At 43.4% G+C, this 16,325-nt stretch overlaps 1 protein-coding gene across 1 annotated transcript; it reads right to left on the bottom strand.

Moving 5' to 3' along the window:
• Positions 1-3,038: 3,038 nt before the first annotated feature.
• Positions 3,039-12,853, bottom strand: LOC308272128 (allergen Fel d 4-like; the record flags this gene model as incomplete). The annotated part of the gene is made up of 7 exons (XM_080708911.1): positions 3,039-3,092; positions 7,772-7,914; positions 10,081-10,176; positions 10,521-10,631; positions 11,554-11,624; positions 12,305-12,441; positions 12,770-12,853. The coding sequence occupies 7 exons, from the start codon at positions 12,851-12,853 to the stop codon at positions 3,039-3,041; spliced, it is 696 nt and encodes a 231-aa protein (XP_080565037.1).
• Between the last annotated feature and the right edge of the window lie 3,472 nt (positions 12,854-16,325).

The raw sequence follows: 16,325 nt of genomic DNA, 5'->3' as shown, positions 1-16,325 counted from the left end.
CAATGATTAGAACCCTGGCCTGGTTCTCTCTGTGCAGGTGCTGAGTGCTACCAGTGCCTCTCCTGCTGCAAGCCTGGGTCTCTAAGCTCTCAAAAAGGGTCTGTTTCTGAGACTCTCAGTCTGCAGGTGGCCAGTATCACTGGGGCTGGATCTAGTGTAAATATGGGCCTCCACGCTTTCCATAGACCCTAAACTTGCATCTCTCCCTGCTTAAGTAGGTAGCAGGTACCACTGAGACCAAGCCTAGTGTGTACATAGAAGTCCAGTTCTCCACAGATAGGGCTGGGTTGGTCTGACTTCTTTCCAGTCGACATGATTAGGTGGTCTGTGGCCATCTCCAGAGGCCCAGCTAGAGCTCTGTGCCCTGTCAACAGTAGGCCTCTTTGCCTGCTTGGCCCTGGGGGCTGTCTCTTCTACTCTCTGCTGTGTCCAAAAGTGGACTCTACTCCCACCTTCACCAGGGTGAATTGCAGAGTCTCAGACCCTGAGAGTCTATTTCTTGCTGTGCAAGTCCCTGTGGCCATTCTGGGTGTTCTTCCATGGGTACAGCTAGTTCACTTATGTTGTTGTTGAGTGCCGCTCTGGAGCCCTGGAGGAAGAGGTGAGTTCAGCTACCACTGCTGCAGGTATAGCTGGGAGACCCGGCAATAATATCTCTGTGGATTGTGGGATGAGGAGCCAACCACTTACAATTTTGATGAGTTGCAACCACTTACTTTGCTTTGGGTTATTGTTTTTTTTTTTTTTTTTTTTTTGCTGAGGGGTCTCTGGAGGCTGCAGTGCCAGCAGTCACAACAGGTTAGTCAAGATGATGCCGCTATGGTCCCTGTAGCCACAGCCGTTGTGGACAGGTAGGGTACTTTTCTTTCCTCTGTTCTGCCTTCTAGCTTTGTTTCCGCTGCCTTCAATTTTCACTGCTCTGTTCAGTTTTATGTTTTTTTTTTCTTTCTCTTGTCACGACACTGTTTTCACAGCTATTTAGATCCAGTGTCAGCAGAACTGAGATATGCTAATTCCCTCAGTCGCCATTTTTCTGAAACTCAACTTCTAATCTCCGCCATATCATATATGCTTTGAGCTAGCCTTGGCTAATAGAAATCATGATAAACCCTGCTTATAAATAAATATTTAGGTCACTCAGTAGGGCCTCTTAAATACAGTGTACTTAGTGTCTTATAAAGTTTAAATCCTGGAGATATTTGTTGACTGTTTTCCTCAACGATATTAAGAACATGAATCTCAACCAATGGAGCAAGTACCCCTTCATATTCTATATATTTGCCATGTTATTATAAAAGTACCCTTGCTAATTTAATGTGTTTGAATATTCCCATTATATTGAGACATCTGGACTTTACAAACTCATTCTTTTCCCCTGGATATATAACAATTAGTCACAATTGGGCCATAATCAGTTAATTGCCTGATTTTGGGAAGTGCATGCTCCCTAGGACAGTAGTACCCTGAGAAAAGAGATGAGTGCTTTTTATGTCTTTTTTTTTTTTTTTTTTTTTTTAGAAAAAGAGGTTTTGGACCTTGTTGCAATAAATTGATACTGCCAACATATTAATTTAATAACAGATTTTATTATCGGCCATATAAATGTGAATTTTCTTTAACAAGTTTAAAGAAAATGTTTTAGCTCTGTATTAGCATCATTAGATCTCAAAAACAAAGCATTACAGCATATCCACTACAGTCCTCCACTCTACCAACTGAGCTATCACCATAGCCAAACTATGGAACTAGCCAAGATGTCCATCAACAGATGGATGGATTACAAAACTGTGGAATATGTACACAGTGGAATTTTACTCAGCCCTAAAGAAAAACACAATTACATCATTTACAGGGAAATGGATGGAACTGGAGGACTTTATGCTAAGTGAGATTAGTCAGTCACAAAATATAAGAAAGCGGATGCTTTCCATAATATGGTAGAGCTAAGGAGAAATGAGTCATAGGAGGAACTCTAGATGAAAAAGGAAATCCTATAGAGGAGCAAATAAGACAACCTAACTGAGGGGAAGTGAGGGGGGAAGAAGGAAACTCTCTAAAGCACACAATGTACTTAAACATATCAAAGTCAACCACTAAGCCAAGCATGGGAAGGAGGGCTGGGAGGGAATGGGGTGGGGACCGCATAGGGGCTAACTGGGTGATGTGTGCATGTATGTCTATACAAGTTTTTTTTTTTTACCACATTATGATGTATGAATACAATGCACCAATGAAAAGTTAAAACAAAACAAAAAACAATCCATTGAATGGCATGCAGAGTATGATACATGTAAAATTTACTTAATACATCAGGCAATGCAATATATTATGCATGGATATCTATATGTATGATAATGCAGTGCTTTTCATGATTTGCATACAGATCACCCAGGGATCTTGTAAAACTGCAGGTTCAGATTCAGTAGATCTTGCATGGAGCTTGAAATTCTGATTTTTAACAAACTCTCAGGTGATGTTAAAACTGTTGTCTGTAGTCCACATTTTGAATAGCAGGACATTAAATTATTTAAATTGATTGGAAGGACACATACTAGCTTGTTATAGAATTAACTCCTGAGATGTGAGTAATGGATGGTGGAAACCTATGTGGTTACTCAAAGAGTTACTCAAAGGCAATTGTGGTGCTTACAAGTCAAGATGTCTACAGGCAGGTACCATCTCCATCAATTTCCACTGGTACCCAAATTGATCCTAACAGAAAACCAACACTGATACTTAGTGATTCTCCGATCATTTGCTTTTACAGGTGCAACAGTTCGAATGTTGTTTTTCCCTCAAGAGTTTATGTGTTAGCCAGGCATGGTGGCACATGCTTGTAATCCCCACACTTGGGAGGCTGAGACAGGAGAATTGCACAGGTTTGAAGACAGACTCAGCTACTTAGTGAGATCTCAGCAACTTACTGAGACCCTATTTCTAAACAAAATATAAAATAGGTCTGGGAGTATATAGCCCAGAAGTAGAAAGTCTCTGGGTTCCACTCCCAGTACCACCAAAAAAAAAATTTTTTTTCTGTGTTAGGAGCCTGGTCCCCGGGTGAATGGTAATGGTAATGGGAAGTGATATGCAGCCTTTAAGACATGGGATATAGTGAAAGGTTATTAGGTCAATTGAGATTGATTCCACTAATGATCAAGCATAGATTGCACAGATTCCACTCACTAGCATCCATAGACATCCCCAGTTACTATCTCATATCAACATCTCCTTACTGACTACCTCTGGTCCCTCCAATCAAAAAATTACAAAAGTTCCTTAATCACTGAAGTCTGGAGGCTATCAATAATGACTCCATAAAGATGCTCCCGAACTCAAACTTTGACCTCTTTCCCCACTATCATTAAAACCTATAGCTTTCTGACTTCCTAACGTCTACTGGACTGCCTATTCATTCATCTCCAACCAGTATTCTCTCACTTAGGCTCTGGGTTTCTGAGCTCCAAGATACTTCAATAACTGACTCCCACCAACCCTCAGTAGTTGATTCCTCATCTCACCTCTTCTCTGACCTCCCCAGTTGCTTCCAAGGATGCTCCCTAGACTCAGCCCCTCCCCAAGATGCCTCTGAGCCTCACAATTCCCAAAATTGCCTGTCAAATTTTGTACCTTGCTGGGAATGGTGGCGCACAACTGTAATCCTAGAATTTGGGAGGCTGAGGGAAGGGGATTGGAGGGTTGAGGCCTGCCTCAGCAATTTAGTGAGACTGTCAGCAGCCTGAGCATCCTCTGTATACAGTGCTGGAGCACAGACCGACTTTTCCCCAACAGAACAGGAAAGAGAGAAGAGGGGAAACCCTAGATACAGTTCCGATTAGACTGCCTTGTGGATGATGTTCTGTGTTAACATCTGTACTTATTTCTAATATGCAAGTTTGTGAGGTCTTTGGCTATTTTCCTCTTTTGAGGAAAGTTGGTAAGAAATGAGGTCAGAAGCCAGGTGTGGTGGCCCTACCTATAATCCCAGTACTTGGAGGCTGAGGCAGGAGGATCACAAGATCAAGGCTAGCTTCGAGAATTTAGTTACTTTTTTTTTTTGGTGGTGGTACTGAGGTTCCTGGAAACCCTTCTACCTCCGGGTTATACTCCCAGACCTATTTTATATTTTTTTATTTGGAAACAGAGTCTCTTACACCAGCATAGCTGGCTTTGAACCAGTGCGATCCTCCTGTCTCCGCCTCCCAAGCACAGGGATTACAAGCGTGCGCCACCACGCCCGGCTTAGTTACTTTATTTTAAAGTAAGAAATATATAGGGCTGGGGCTGCGGGCTGCAACTCAGGTAGAGTGCCCCTGTATTCAATCCCCAGTGTGTCTGTCTGTCTGTCTGTCTGTCTGTCTCTCTCTCTCTCTCACACACACACACACACACACACACACACACACACACACACAGTAAAAGGTAGAATGGAGATATAGCAAGGAAATAAAAATTTAATTTAGAAGTTCTACATACTTTTCCAGGCCTTTCACTCCCTAAACCAGACTCTCTCCCAGACCAAAATTTCTGAGAAATCTGCAGTTAAAAGTTGTTGACCTTAACAAATTCACTCACTTGTGACAGTTGCTTTGTGTGGTATCAATTATCCCACCAATCAGTAGATTATTAAGCAAAGAGAGATATGGTATTTCAGTGATAACTTAAAGGACTTTCCAGAATTATCTATCAGTCAGACCATAGAGACCCCTTTGGTCTACGGATCCTGCGAAGGGCCAGGCCACCATTAACCGTTTTGTGAGCACTGGGCTGATGTCCTATCTCCGTGCTTTCTATACCCACCCCACACTTTTTTTTAAAGGGGATCCAGAGCCGGGCATGGTGCCTCCCACCCATAATCTCAATATTTGAGGCTGAGAAAGGAAGATCATGAGTTTGCAGCCAGCCTCAGCTACTTAGGCCCTCTGCAACTTAGTGAAACCCTGTTTGAAAATAAAGAATAAAACACAGGGCTGGGAGTGTAGCTCGGAGTAGAATGCCCTTCAGTTCAATCCCTAGCACCACAAAAAATAATAATAAATAAAAATAAATAAAAAATAAAGTTTTCATTGGAAGCAGTGTAGAAAATAGAATGATGAGTGGAAACCAACACAGTGGTGGTTAAAGTCAATAGCCATGGCTGCACTCCTCAAATTTTTGAAAATAACAGAATTTTCTATCTTCATAAGGGATCATAATGTGTATCAGTTCTGTAGTTTAGTGAGACTCTCAAACTAATAGTTGCAAATTATACACATGTACGCACACACACACACACACACACACACACGCACGCACACCTTTTTGCCACAGAAACCTCATGATGTGCAGAGGAAGAAATCAAATTTGAAGGGATGGGACTGCGTGGGTCTCCGGCTGGCCAATACATGGTGGCGCTGTGTCCGCCTGCACTGGCAGCCTCTGATGTCAGCCAAATTGGAGTCCTCTTCCTCTGCCAATTGCAGTTAACCTCATCCATCCAGAGCTGCCATGGAAAAGCAGTTATGGGTTCTTCTTTCATGGCTGGATGAGCTGAACAGATCCCCACGTTGATAGTTAAGAGATCTTGGAGAGGCTGCTGTGCCTGTCGCCCAATAGGAACAGGTCGATTCTGGTTTCTCCAAGATACTAAATCAAATGGACATCTTTTTCAGTTCTCTTTTACTGGGTTTTCCAGCAGCATTTGACTGCCTTGTCTCCTTCGTGTTTTTATATACTAAAACAAAGTACTGAATAAGAAGTGCTCCCCAGGCACATACATCGGATAGATTATACCACATGCAGTTAAGCTAAATGTGATGAGCATATAATATGGAATGTCATGCAAACTGGCATTTCTCTTTGTACAAACTTTTTCTTTAAAATTAGTGCTTATTAATTATACAGAATAGTAGGTGTCATTTTTACTGGAGATTGAATCCAGGAGCATTCTACCTTCAAGCTACACCCTCAATCGTGTGTGTGTGTGTGTGTGTGTGTGTGTGTGTGTGTGTTACTCAAGATTAAACCCAGGGGCCTTCTACCTCTGAGATATACCCTCAAGTTTATTTTATTTTTTCTATTATTATTATTATTATTATTATTATTATTATTATTATTATTATTATTATTATTTGAGGTACTGGGGATTGAACCACCCAGGGGCATTCTACCTCTGAGCTACACTCCCAGCCCTATATTTTATTCTTTATTTTTAAACAGGGTTTCACTAAGTTGTGGAGGGCTTCACTGTCCTTGAACCATGATCCTTTCTCAGCCTCCCAAATCCTGGGATTACATGCATGTGCCACCATGCCCACCCTTATTTTTTATTTTGAAACAGAGTCTTGCTAAGTTGCTGAGGGTCTCAGCTAAGTTGCTGAGGTTGGCCTTTATCTGTGATCCTCCTGTCTCAGCCTCCAAAGTATTGAGATTATAGGCGTGAGCCACCATACTTGGCTGCTTCATTTTTTGTTTTTGATTTTTTGTTTGTTTGTTTTTGGTACTGGGAAATTGAATCCAGGGGCATTCTACCTCTGAGCTACACCCCCAGCCCTGTTGTTGTTATTGTTATTATTATTATTATTATTTTAAACAGGGTCTCACTGAGTTGTAGAGGGCCTTACTAAGCAGCTTAGGTTGGCCACTGTCAGTGTCTAGTGCACTGGAGACCTAAGGGTAAAGCCAGTTCACGGGACACAGGGGATGCAGGTTTCATGTACACTGCATGTTTTATTGAAAGAGCAATCAGACTTTATTATAGAGAAAGCTTCTATGGGATCCATAGACAAATTAACTATTTTAGACATTACAAGGTTATCTTACAGCAACGATGGATGTGTGTGAGTAAAGCCAAAGGACGAGTCTCAAAGGAACTTTTTGTTTTACAATTAGAAGCAAAGAACACCTGTGACCGCTCATAACATCTCAAGCTGTTTATCATACCAATAAGTTTTCTGAGAGATGTCTGTGCTGGGAAGAACATTCAGAGAGAGGGAGGGCCGGAGCTGCTTCCGACCTTGAAGGCAACTCGGCAAGACCCATAGCTCACTGATTAGAGGAAGCGCGCTCGCCTCCCAGCCTGGCATTCCACGCTGCTTCTCAGGAGCGAGTTGCTTCATTAACCCTTCAAGCAGGAGCCTGCATCTCAGTCCTCTCACAGGCCACAAACCTGTGGTCCTCCTGTAAGTTGATGTGAGCCCCACTGAGTTGCTGAGGCTGGCTTTGAGCCTGTGATTGTCCTGTCTCAGCCTTCTAAGTACTGGGATTACAGATGTGTGCCATCATGCCTGGCCTTAAATGTAATTTTAATTTATTTTTTGCACAAGGCATGTCCTGAACCACTTCTAGCTGGTGTTAGCCTCAGGGGCATCTATCTATCAGTGCCCTCAATGAAAAAGAGAATTCTAGAATGGAGAAATTATAAAGTGAGTTTTATATTCTCATGGTAGATAGAATGGTCTTTCTACTCAGGTCACTAAAATATAGGCAGACCGAAGGGCAGGCAGCAGTCGGGGGACCTGGGACAATGGATGGGGATCATTGCAGAGGAGGGAAAATCCTGACACTCCAGCAGATTCTGAGGCTCTAGAGGAGATTGTGGGTACAGGGCACAGGAGTCTCCTCGTCCGCACACCATCAGCCTCACATCCTCCCACACACAAAGACAAGTCACCTGACTTCAAGGCTAAGTGTTTATTGAGCAGGCAGAGGAAGATCTCATTCATGTAGAGTTGCCCTGGCTGTGGCAAGGAGAGAAATGTAGAGAAAACCTTTGATTCATGGTGAGCTGACGAACGTTTCTAGGTAATGAGTGCAGATGCGAGAGAAGTAGAGCTAACAACTTCACATCGAATGGTGATGGAAAGCAGGTCCCAAACTTGTCACAAGATGCTGTGGGGATGAGGACGGGATGATGCTGGAGAAAGTGTTCACTCAGAACTAAATGAGAGGAGGAGAAAGAGGGCACAGAAATGTATTAAGCAATCTGGAATTACTCAGGATAAGATAAATTCTTTTTTCTTTTTAAATTTTGTACTGGAGCCGGGCGTGGTAGCGCATGCTTGTAATCCCCGCGCTTGGGAGGCAGAGACAGGAGGATTGCGCAGGTTTGAAGCCAGCCCCGCGCGCTGGCTTAGGAGACCCTGTTTCCAAATAAAAATATAAAATAGGTCTGGGAGTGTAGCCCGGAGGTAAAAGGGCTTCCAGGAACCCCAGTACCACAAAAAAAAAAAAAAAAAATTTGTACTGGAGATTGAACCAAGGGGCATTTATCTCCAAGCTACTATATCCTCAAACCCCCCCCCCTTTTTTTCTTTTTTTGCAGTACCAGAGATGGAACCCAGGGGCATTCTACCTCCAAGATACACCCCCAGCCCTATTTTTTTTAGTCTTTTTATTTTTGAAACAGGGTCTCACTGAGTTGCAAAGGGCCTCGCTAAATAGCCGAGGCTGTCAATGAACTGCAATCCTCCAGCCTCTGCCTCCTGAATGCTGGTATTACAAGCATGTGCTACCACACCCAGCTTCCCCAACCCTTTCTTTTTTTTTTAAATTTTGAAACAAGTTCTCGTTAAGTTTCTGAGGGCCTCGCTAGGTTGCTGAGGGCCCTCACTAAGTTGATGAGTCTGGCTTTGAATCTGAGACCCTCCTATTGTAGCCTCCCAGTACTGGGATGACAGGTGTGTACCACCTGGCTAAAAGAAATTCTATTCCAGAAAAAAATGGTAAGGAAATAGCTTTCGCCTTGGATTCTAGTTTGTGATATTTACCAGACTAAGGGGAGGAAGGGAGTTCACTGACTTTTCCTTTATTGCTTTTAACTTTCCCCCAAACGAATTTGTGAAAAATGGAAGAGAGGGCGTGGAGGGTCTGAGGCTTGCTTCTGCCATCTTTAGCGTAAGAAGTTTTAAATAATTTTTTTTTTATAAATTGGAGAATAATGAGTAAAGCCATAGCTACTTTTTAGTAAATGTTTAGATTGGGGTTTGAATGTTTGGATCTAAAGTTGAATAAACGTTTAGATCTAAACATCATCTGGGGGGCACCAAGAGCGTGTGCATGTATATCATTGTCAACATGATTTACATTATGATGTGAAACTATAAGACACAAAAAAGCTCAAAAAAGAAAAAAAAATATTATTTGATGAAGCCCCACAGTAAGTCTGATGTAAAAGATAGATGAGGAAACTAGGGGTCTGTTCTGTGAGGTCGGACAGCTCCATTCCCAAATGAGAAGTCAGGGTTGTACAGAGTTCTAAGGAAGACATTTTTATCTCAAATTGTAGGGTGGGATGTGGACAATGGATCACAAATACAGATACATACTCATGCTCTACCAATTTTTTTTGGTGTGTCCACCAAGATTGAACCTGAGGGCATCAACCTCTGAGCTACACCCCAAGCCCTATTTATGTATTTATTTACTTACTTAGAAACAGGATCTCACTAGGTTGCTCAAAATCTCAATGAATTGCTGAGGTTGTCCTTGAACCTGTGATCTTCCTATCTCAGCATCCCAAGTACTGGGACTACGCATGTGCACCACCATGCCCAGCTGCTACTATTACTTTTCTACTTGAAAATTTATCCTAATGATCTTTAGCACAGTATTCATTACTGAGCTTTTGTCACCCATATTGCACCCACATGAAACTCTGTAAGGTATGCTTGATTGCTTCCCCTTAAAAAAAAATATATCTTAGGTCATTTTCCTCAAAAGCTCAGGGTAGGACTGAGTCCTGAACCAAGGTCATCCAACTCCAGATCTCAAGCTCCCCCACCAAGCTTCCCCACCAAACTATTTTTAATCATAATTACTGAACATACACTCCCAATACCGTTGGAAGAAACTGGTCCCTGATCCACACCAGGGTGAGAGAGCACATACCTGGAGCATTAGGCCTCTAATTCACCTCGAGTCAGGAGACAGCGATCTGCAGAGGCAGAACAGAACACATTCAGACTCCAGTCACAATGGACTTCCCTGAGCAAAGCCAGGTGATTCTCCAGGTCAGGAAACAGGGGGGTGGAGGCTGACTACCTTCCCTTGACTTCTCCCTTCTGTGATATAGTATTCAGGAGAAAGCCACATAGCTCAACTTACCAACTTGGGTTAGATCCAATATATTTTCAACTGCATGTTCTTTACAAATTTCCACAAACTTTTCCTTGAGTTTTGGACTCAAATCTGGTGTTCGGCCTGTGGGAAGAGTGACAGTAACTACTGGGTCTTGGGTATTGGTTATAAAGGGCCAGGGGTTTGGAAGGAGGGGAAATGAGTAAATACAGTTAGGTCCTCAGGCAGGAGTTTTGGGTGGACTCTACCCTGTTCTGAACTCAATATCAGTAAGAGATCTTTCTAGCATGAGGAGAGATTGCATATTCTTCCCATTACTGAGTCTGAGGGGTTACCAAAGGTGAGCATCTGTATTCAGTGGGGAAAAGATGGTCCTGGATAAGATTGAGAAGATTATTTTGTATCTAGGGTTCCTTCCTCCCCTCTCTTCCTACCCCAAAATGAGTGTCAGCATGAAAATACTCTACCATAGAGTTCCAACAGTTGGAATGAATCCCCATCATCTTCATTCTTGAGATAAAATATAAGATACTCATCGTAGATTGTTTCAACTACATAAAATTTATTGCGTCCATCGTCTGTGGAGAAAACAGAATCCAGTTCAAAAATTTTGGCCCATGGAAAGCAACAGAAACTCTTTCCAAAAACAAATTCAAATGCATAATCTGGAATACATTTGTACTCTTTACAAAAACAAATTTAATTGCATATTCTTAAAGAGATAGTAAAAATGTCTAATGCCTTTATTTGCATCTCCCTAGGCTTCTCAAGCGACTTCTAAGAAAAAAAGATCTTAACGAATAGACCAGTAGTGTAGAAAAATTTAGCCACAGCAGCAACCCACCTTCTATCATCCTCTTTGAGACCTCTCCACCTCCTTCAGCATCTCTGCCAGTCATTTATCTCTGTCCTCTCTATCAATTCACTAGTATTACATATGTGGTGCCATATACTGGGTAATATACTTGGCAGTGGCCACCAGGTATAATCATACAGGCGACGGGAAATGAGAAGCTGTCTTGCCCAATTTACTTTTCTTTTCCCGCTAACTATCTTTGTTTCTGGAGGTACAGTTGACTAGATCTGTATAATTATTCTGGCCAGGCGTGGTGGCGCACGCTTGTAATCCCAGCACTTGAGAGGCTGAGACAGGAGGATCGCGGTTCGCGAACAGCCTCAGCTACTTAGTGATACCCTTTGAGACTCAGTGAGACCCTGTTTCAAAATAAAGAATACAAAAATAGGGCTGGGGGCGTAGCTTGGAGGTAGAATGCTCTTGGGTTCCATTCCCAGTACCACAAAAAATTATTCTGATAGAATTATGTGCTAGGTGTTGACTTTTACACACGTTTCTCCTAAATTCAGTATATTGTCTTGAGATGGCCCCTACTATACTACTTATATAACCATCAGCTGGAACTGATCAAGATCCTAAAGATATTGGGGTTTAGTAAATTCCTTACAGTTGGAAATATAAGTTACATTTTTAAATATACTTACATTCAACAGTATAGGTACCATCTCCTACTTTGTCAGCAACCAAAAAAAGCTTAGTACACTCTTCATTTATACTGAAAAATAGAATGAATTGGTGTCCAGGAGATATTGAAGAAGCTCACTCCCTCACCCTTATTCCACTCATAACTTGAGTCCCTGGTTCCACTTCGCTTTTGAACAAGTTTTTGTACACTTACCAAAATCTTTTATTTATAATCACTTCACTTAATTCAATACTTTAGGAATGGCTTGAACAACTGCTTCCCCTCGTAACTCTCACCACCGCTTCCCACTGTTACTATTTCTGTACTCTAGCCGCTTGTCAGTAGCTGAGCCTTCACCATCTGCCAGCTTTCAGGTCGATGTTTCACAAACATTACCTGAGTGGGTCCTCACATGAAACCATGAGGGAAAAATTATCATCACCCTTTTACCTATTGGGAAATGAAGGTAGGAAGGGATGGATTTTCTTGTTCAATGATGAGTAAGAGATAAATTCAAATTCAGGCTGTTGATTCCAAATCCCATGCACTTAACCTTTCCCCCACTCACAATAAATGTATTCCTATAAGCAACTTGGTTGAAAAGCTTGAGGTCCACCAAGACCTGGATCCGTGTCAGGTGAAGAACTCTGATTTTAGGCACAGGCCTAGTGTGTGTGTGTGTGTGTGTGTGTGTGTGTGTGTGTAGAGGTCCAAAACACCACACCTAGCATTTCACTTTCCCTTTCCCAACTAAAACTGACTCCACTTACATTGTTTGGAATTTAAAGAATAAGGAACCATCCTCCAAGGCCTCGATGTCTTCCACAAAGACCCTCATGCTACCATTTTCTTCTATCTTTTCCTTTTGGTCAGAGGCCAAGAGAACAGAATACCACTTTCCTGAAAACTGCAAAAAATAAGAAAAATGAGTAAGGTAGAAAAGAGGCAAAGGGATATCACATGGGAAACTTTTCTTCTTGAACTTGGGCTAGTGGGCCCAGACCCAGAGTGGTGAAGGGAAGATGAAATGGGCACGACACCCAGAGCTATTTCTACTGACCCTTACTTAGAGAGAATGGAAGGCCCCAGGCACTGTCATATTGTAATACAGTGCAGTTGCTCTTAGGGCAGGACAGAAATCACTCCTTTTATCTAATACGGGAAAAGACCCACCCGACTTCTGAATCCTGCACACCACCCCCAAAGTCAGATGTTGCTACGCTCCATGACTCTACCTTGGATGCATCAAAGTTGCTTCTCACGACTTGTCTGTGGGCACAGACTAGTGTCAGCCCCAGACACAGCAGCAGCAGCTTCATCTTGGTAGAGGATTAAACTGTCTCCGCCACGGACACCAGGAGTGAGCGCTTCCTGAAATCCACTCTACTTCCCAGCTCCTGAGCCTTTATATCCATGCTGGGCCTGTTTTTGGTGGTGGCTGTTTATGGATTTCTTTCTTCCTTCCTCTGCCTCTGTGAAATGGTCTTGCATTCAAGTTTCATTCATGCGAGGCCAAGGACTGTTCTTGCCCTTTTAAACTTGGCAATCCTATTAATTTTAGGTTTACTTAGTGACGTATGTTTTCAGAATATATTCTCAAGAAAAATAGTGAACTCTCTAAAGAGCTGCCAGTTGCAATTAGAATTAACTGTGGGTCTGGCTGGGAATCAGAAAGTCAATTATATGCGGGAGCACTGGGCATCACTGCGGGATGGAATGTGTAGAGAATCCCTGCTTCGCTGCTCTCCATAGATGTGAAATTAGGTGAAGCAGCCGGGCGTGGTGGGGCACGCTTGTAATCCCCACGCTTGGGAGGCTGAGACAGGAGGATCGCACAGGTTTGAAGCCAGCCTCAGCTACTTCATGAGGCTCTTAGCAACTTAGTGAGACCCTGCTTCCAAAGAAAATACAAAAAAAAAATAGGTCTGGGAGTATAGCCTGGAGGTAGAAAACATCTGGGTTCCACCCCTGGTACCACCACCACAAAAAATCAAAAATCAAAAAAAATGGTGGAGCATTCAGTTTTTACAAACCCCAGAAACACTGAGATTTCCTTTACCAAAGAAGGGGCATAGCCCCTTCTCAGAACACATTAAAATAGACTGAATAAAATACCGTCTGTGGTTGGGAATTAGCTCAGTGTTAAGAGTGCTTGCCTAGCATGCTAAAGGCCCCAGGTTCAATCATCAGCAACACACACACACACACACACACACACACACACACACACACACACAGAAAAGAGAAATCCAGGTGTGCTGGCACATGGCTGTCATCCCAGTACTTGGGAGGCTAAGGCAGGAGGATCACAGGTTTGAGGCCAGCCTCAGCAACTTAATAAAGACTGCAGCAAGACCCTGACAAACTAAAAAAATAAAATAGGGGTAAGGATGTAGCTCAGAGGTAGAATGTCCTTGGGTTCAGTTTCTAATACTACCAATATGATGACTACTACTGCAGTCTGTAAAGTATGGGCAGGATCTAGTATTCAGTACAATTGAATTCCTTGTCCTTATTCTCTGAACCCAACTACTACACCCTGCCCTCTCACCACAATAAATGAACTGGTATTATGTGGAGGTCTATACCAGGACCCTAGGAGAGCAGGAGAACAAGACAGCATCCTTCAGAGAGCCTTCAGTGTACTGCAGAAAGGTCACACGTACCTATGTGCTTAAATCTACAAGTATATGGAGGGACCCAACTGATTGGAAGTCAGTCCTGACTATAGTACAGGTGTGTCGCTGAGGAGGTGGCGTCACGTAGAAAGTGCTTAGGAGCACACATGGAGCCAGGCGTGGTGCTGCACACCTGTAATCCCAGTACTTGGGAGGCTGAGGCAGGAAGATCCCAAGTTCAAGACCTGCCTTGGCAAACCCAGAAAGACTGTGCTTCAAAAGAAAAAAAAAAATCAAACAAGGGTTGTAGCTCAGAGATACAATGCCCTGGGATCAATTGCCAACCCCGAGATTCATTCCAATCTCTGCCATTTTGAAGTCATGGGGACAGGACTTGGCCTTGCAGCACCTTTGGTTCCTCTTACTAAGGGTATTATACCTGCCTCGTGGATTGGGGGGATTCAGTGGGGTGCAGTGCATGAAACCCTCAGCATCTTGCCTGGCATTCACTGGCTTGGGTGAGCACATCCCTGGACAAGGAGGTCCTCGGGTAGGTTCTGAACGTGGGGAGGGCGTGGAGATGCGGGAGGCATGTGGGAACAGCAATCCAGCTGAAAGTTGTGAGTTAAGACCCTGTGCTGCCAGCTATATCTTTAAAAGCTCTGGATCCTTTCCTGCCTTGTGCTAACAGGACCCCCCGCAAACAGAAAGAGGCTGGTGTCACAGAGGAGGTGGGGCCCAGGCAATGAACCTAGCTGCTGTAGCCTCCTTTCTGCCAACCTCTTTAAAAAGCCATGACAACCTGGAGAACATTATGTTAAGTGAGACTAGCCAGTCATAGTAAGTGAAAGATCATATATTTTCTCTCATTTGCAGAAGCTAGGGAGTGAGGGGGATACAAGAGGGAAGATAGATAAACCCCAGTGGAGCTAGGGGGTGGCCCAGGGAAGGCTTGTGATGGGGGAGGAAAATCAACATAGGAGGCACTTCCATTGCTATTACCTGCATGTGTGAGGATACCAGTGCCCGTCTCAACGTTATATTTGGGGAAAGGGATGGAGTGGAGAGGGAGCCTGGGGGAAGGGAAACTCGCCAAGTGCTATGTGCGCGTAGTTTAACGTATATTACAATGTGAAACTACAATGCACCAATAAAGGTATATTTTATATAGTCATGCTAGTCAGGTGTGATGATGCATGCCCGTCATCCCAGTACTTGTTTGGGAGGCTGAGCCAGAAGGATCACAGGTTCGTGGCCAGCCTCAGCATCTCAGAGTGCCTGTGTTTCAAACTAAAAAATAAAATAGAAAATAAGGCTGGGGGTAGCTGGGAGGTAGAATGTTGCTGGTTCAATTCTTAGCAACACACACACACACCCCAAAACGAACAAAAAAACCATTCTAGCCCCTGTGTGATCATTCCCAGTTTGTGTTCAGCCACTGGTATTCTGAATCCTATGTAACTTCAGCCATCATGGGTAGCTGTGTATTTTCCTGACCCTAAGATGGGAGTACTGAGCTTGACAAGTGGTGGGAAAAGCTGTGTACTTTTTCCCCCTCATTTGAATCTCTCTAGAAATAGAAAGCAGCCTGTGGGCCACCAGGGTTTCAAAGTGCAGCCCCCTTGCTGGGTTGTGAGACGCAGGCACAGTGGCTGCTCTTGTGGCGAGGCCCGCCTCAACCTCATCCCACCAACGCTAACCACTTCTGTGCTCCTTTATGCCACCTGGTAACTCTGCTTCTGTTTTTATTCAGAAAGCAAACTCCCTTCTGAAGGGTGAAGTCATTGTTCTTGTTCACTATGAGATCTGAGGAAGCACCTGATACACGGTGTTACCTTTGGAATGTTCGTCCACTAAAGTCACCAGGGACTCTTGTGAGTACAAGGAGCCTTCTTCTGGAAAATCCTCTAGTAAATAGGAATATCGCTGTTGGCCAGTGATCCTGATTCCTGTTTGGGGGCCATAGGAGTAAGGAATGTTGAGAGCATTGTTAGGCATCTGCTTTGAAGTCACTTTAGTCTGGCTTGGGAAGGGCACAAACTGCCCACCTAAGTGGGAATTGTTTACAAGCAGACAAGTTTCCAAAGACCAAATGGAACCCATAAGCAAGGACCCTGACTGATTTCCTATTTATCCTTTTCTTCCCTGATTCATCTATGACCACCTTGGTGTT

This window comes from Muscardinus avellanarius (assembly GCF_963383645.1).
Source record: "Muscardinus avellanarius genome assembly, chromosome: 13".
In the NCBI taxonomy this organism is placed as follows: domain Eukaryota; kingdom Metazoa; phylum Chordata; class Mammalia; order Rodentia; family Gliridae; genus Muscardinus; species Muscardinus avellanarius.
This window is presented reverse-complemented; position numbering and strand designations above follow the sequence as displayed.